This window comes from Cynara cardunculus (assembly GCF_001531365.2).
Source record: "Cynara cardunculus var. scolymus isolate 2C chromosome LG 13, CcrdV1, whole genome shotgun sequence".
Classification (NCBI taxonomy): Eukaryota; Viridiplantae; Streptophyta; class Magnoliopsida; order Asterales; family Asteraceae; genus Cynara; species Cynara cardunculus.
Window position 1 is genome coordinate 17,416,679 of NC_037540.1, and position 1,913 is coordinate 17,418,591.

At 37.7% G+C, this 1,913-nt stretch overlaps 1 protein-coding gene across 1 annotated transcript; it reads right to left on the reverse strand.

Annotated features, from left to right (window-relative positions):
- Window positions 1–22: 22 nt before the first annotated feature.
- LOC112524840 lies at window positions 23–853 on the reverse strand. The gene has a single exon (XM_025134789.1). It carries the CDS (start codon window positions 851–853, stop codon window positions 23–25), a length of 831 nt encoding a protein of 276 aa, XP_024990557.1.
- Window positions 854–1,913: the final 1,060 nt, after the last annotated feature.

Sequence of the window (1,913 nt, forward strand, 5' to 3'; positions counted from 1 at the left end):
GAGAGATGGATTTGCAAATCCATCACAGAAGGTTGAATTTGAGAAAGCGCAAATCTAAAAATCCGCCACATTGCCTCCCGGGGGAGACATAACGCGCATCTTGAAACCTTTTAATCTCATTAATAACACTTTGTCCTTCGTTTGGATCTATATGCATAACTTGTTTATCATGATCCTTGTAAATATATTTGAAGAGATATTTCACAGATGTTATACTTGAGCAAGCCTTAACATTAATATGACAGTTGAACATCATTAACAATTTTGGGTTATATGGGACAACCCATCTATTATCCAGTGTATTGCCTCGTACATTCACATCTCTTCCAATATTTCCCCTCCGGTATAACGGATAAGAGTTCTCAGCCTGTGATGTCTTATCGTTGAATTGTTTAGGATATCTAAAACCATAGATTTTTGGCTCACCTTGCATGCAAGGATTGGACGGTCGTAAATGACCGCAAGGACCATGCATCATGTGTTGGACAACCAACTGGTGCATTTTAGGATACTTTGCTGGGTCATGAATTTCAGCACATACAATATTGTCGTAATGATCTAGATTGGTCATTTTGTCATCAGGTCTCAATATCATGAGGAAATGTGCATGCGGCAATCCACGCTTCTGAAACTCGATGACATAAATATTTGCCCTGACAGTGTCAAGGATTTTCTTCTGGAAGAGTTGGTCCTTGGGATCCTCTAATTTGGCACGAAAAATTCTTGCAACAAGGTCCGGTCGATCTTGTGCAATCTGACCGGGCAACAGCTCTTTAAGAATTTCTAAATTTTTTGGATTACACGTCATTGTAAGGAATATATCGGGTTTTCCGTCATCTTGAACTAAAGCCATAGCATCCAAAAATCATCGTTGCATGTCACATGGGCCTCCTATAAAACTTGCAGGCAACATAACTCGTTGCCCAACTCTACTTGGTTGAACTTCACCGGCATTAACACAATCCACAATGCCCTGATATAAATCCGCTCTTATCTTGGTTTGGTTAAGTTCACAGAAACGCAAATGTGAAGTCTCGATCTTGATGTAGGTATCTACCACGAATTGTTGTAGTAATCTTCCCCCCAATAGAATCACATTATCGTTTAAACGAATCTGGAACTTGTAACAATAGTATTCCTTGCATAAGTCTCTGTGTATTAATGATATGTATGCTTTCAAAACTAATTAGTTACTTCATATAATATATTAACATATGCGATAGAATTTATACCTTCAGAATCTTCCTCCATGATTTCGTTGTCATCAACAACTTCACCGATAGGCACTCCATGTCTTGGAATTTTAGAATGCCACCCATACTCACCTTTTGAAAAGAACAAAGGATAAGACAATGGATCGTAACAACCGAGGTGAGATTGAATTTCTTGGCTATAGTCAGACCTCCCGTATACAACAATACTTCTCTTATATGTAGTGATGTTGGCATTGCCTTCAACCCAAATACTAGCAACCTAAATAATGTGATTATTTAGTATAGTCTATATTATGTATCATATGTGTTTATAAGATAAAAAAGAAAAGGTTTTTATTCAAACCTCAGATGTAGTCGATCGGTTGTATACCCTCTGGTCAAGTTCCACCGGTGCATTCAAAGTGACTCTATAATTTTCGAGTGGTCCTAATTCTGCAAGGCTTCGAAATGTCCTCACGTATGGATTCGTAGCAAGAACACGCATCAAAATGTCAATCATACTTCTATCAAGATTGGGTCATTGGAGTCTATGTGAAAACTCAGACTCAACATCATAAAATATAATTGTAATACCTAGGTCGTCCATCCCTTGGAACTAACTGATCAATTTTATGATATACTCCTCCATGTGTATGAAAAGTATATACACCATATGTCATATTATTCATTATCTCATCCAAAGTTACACCCATCGATGTG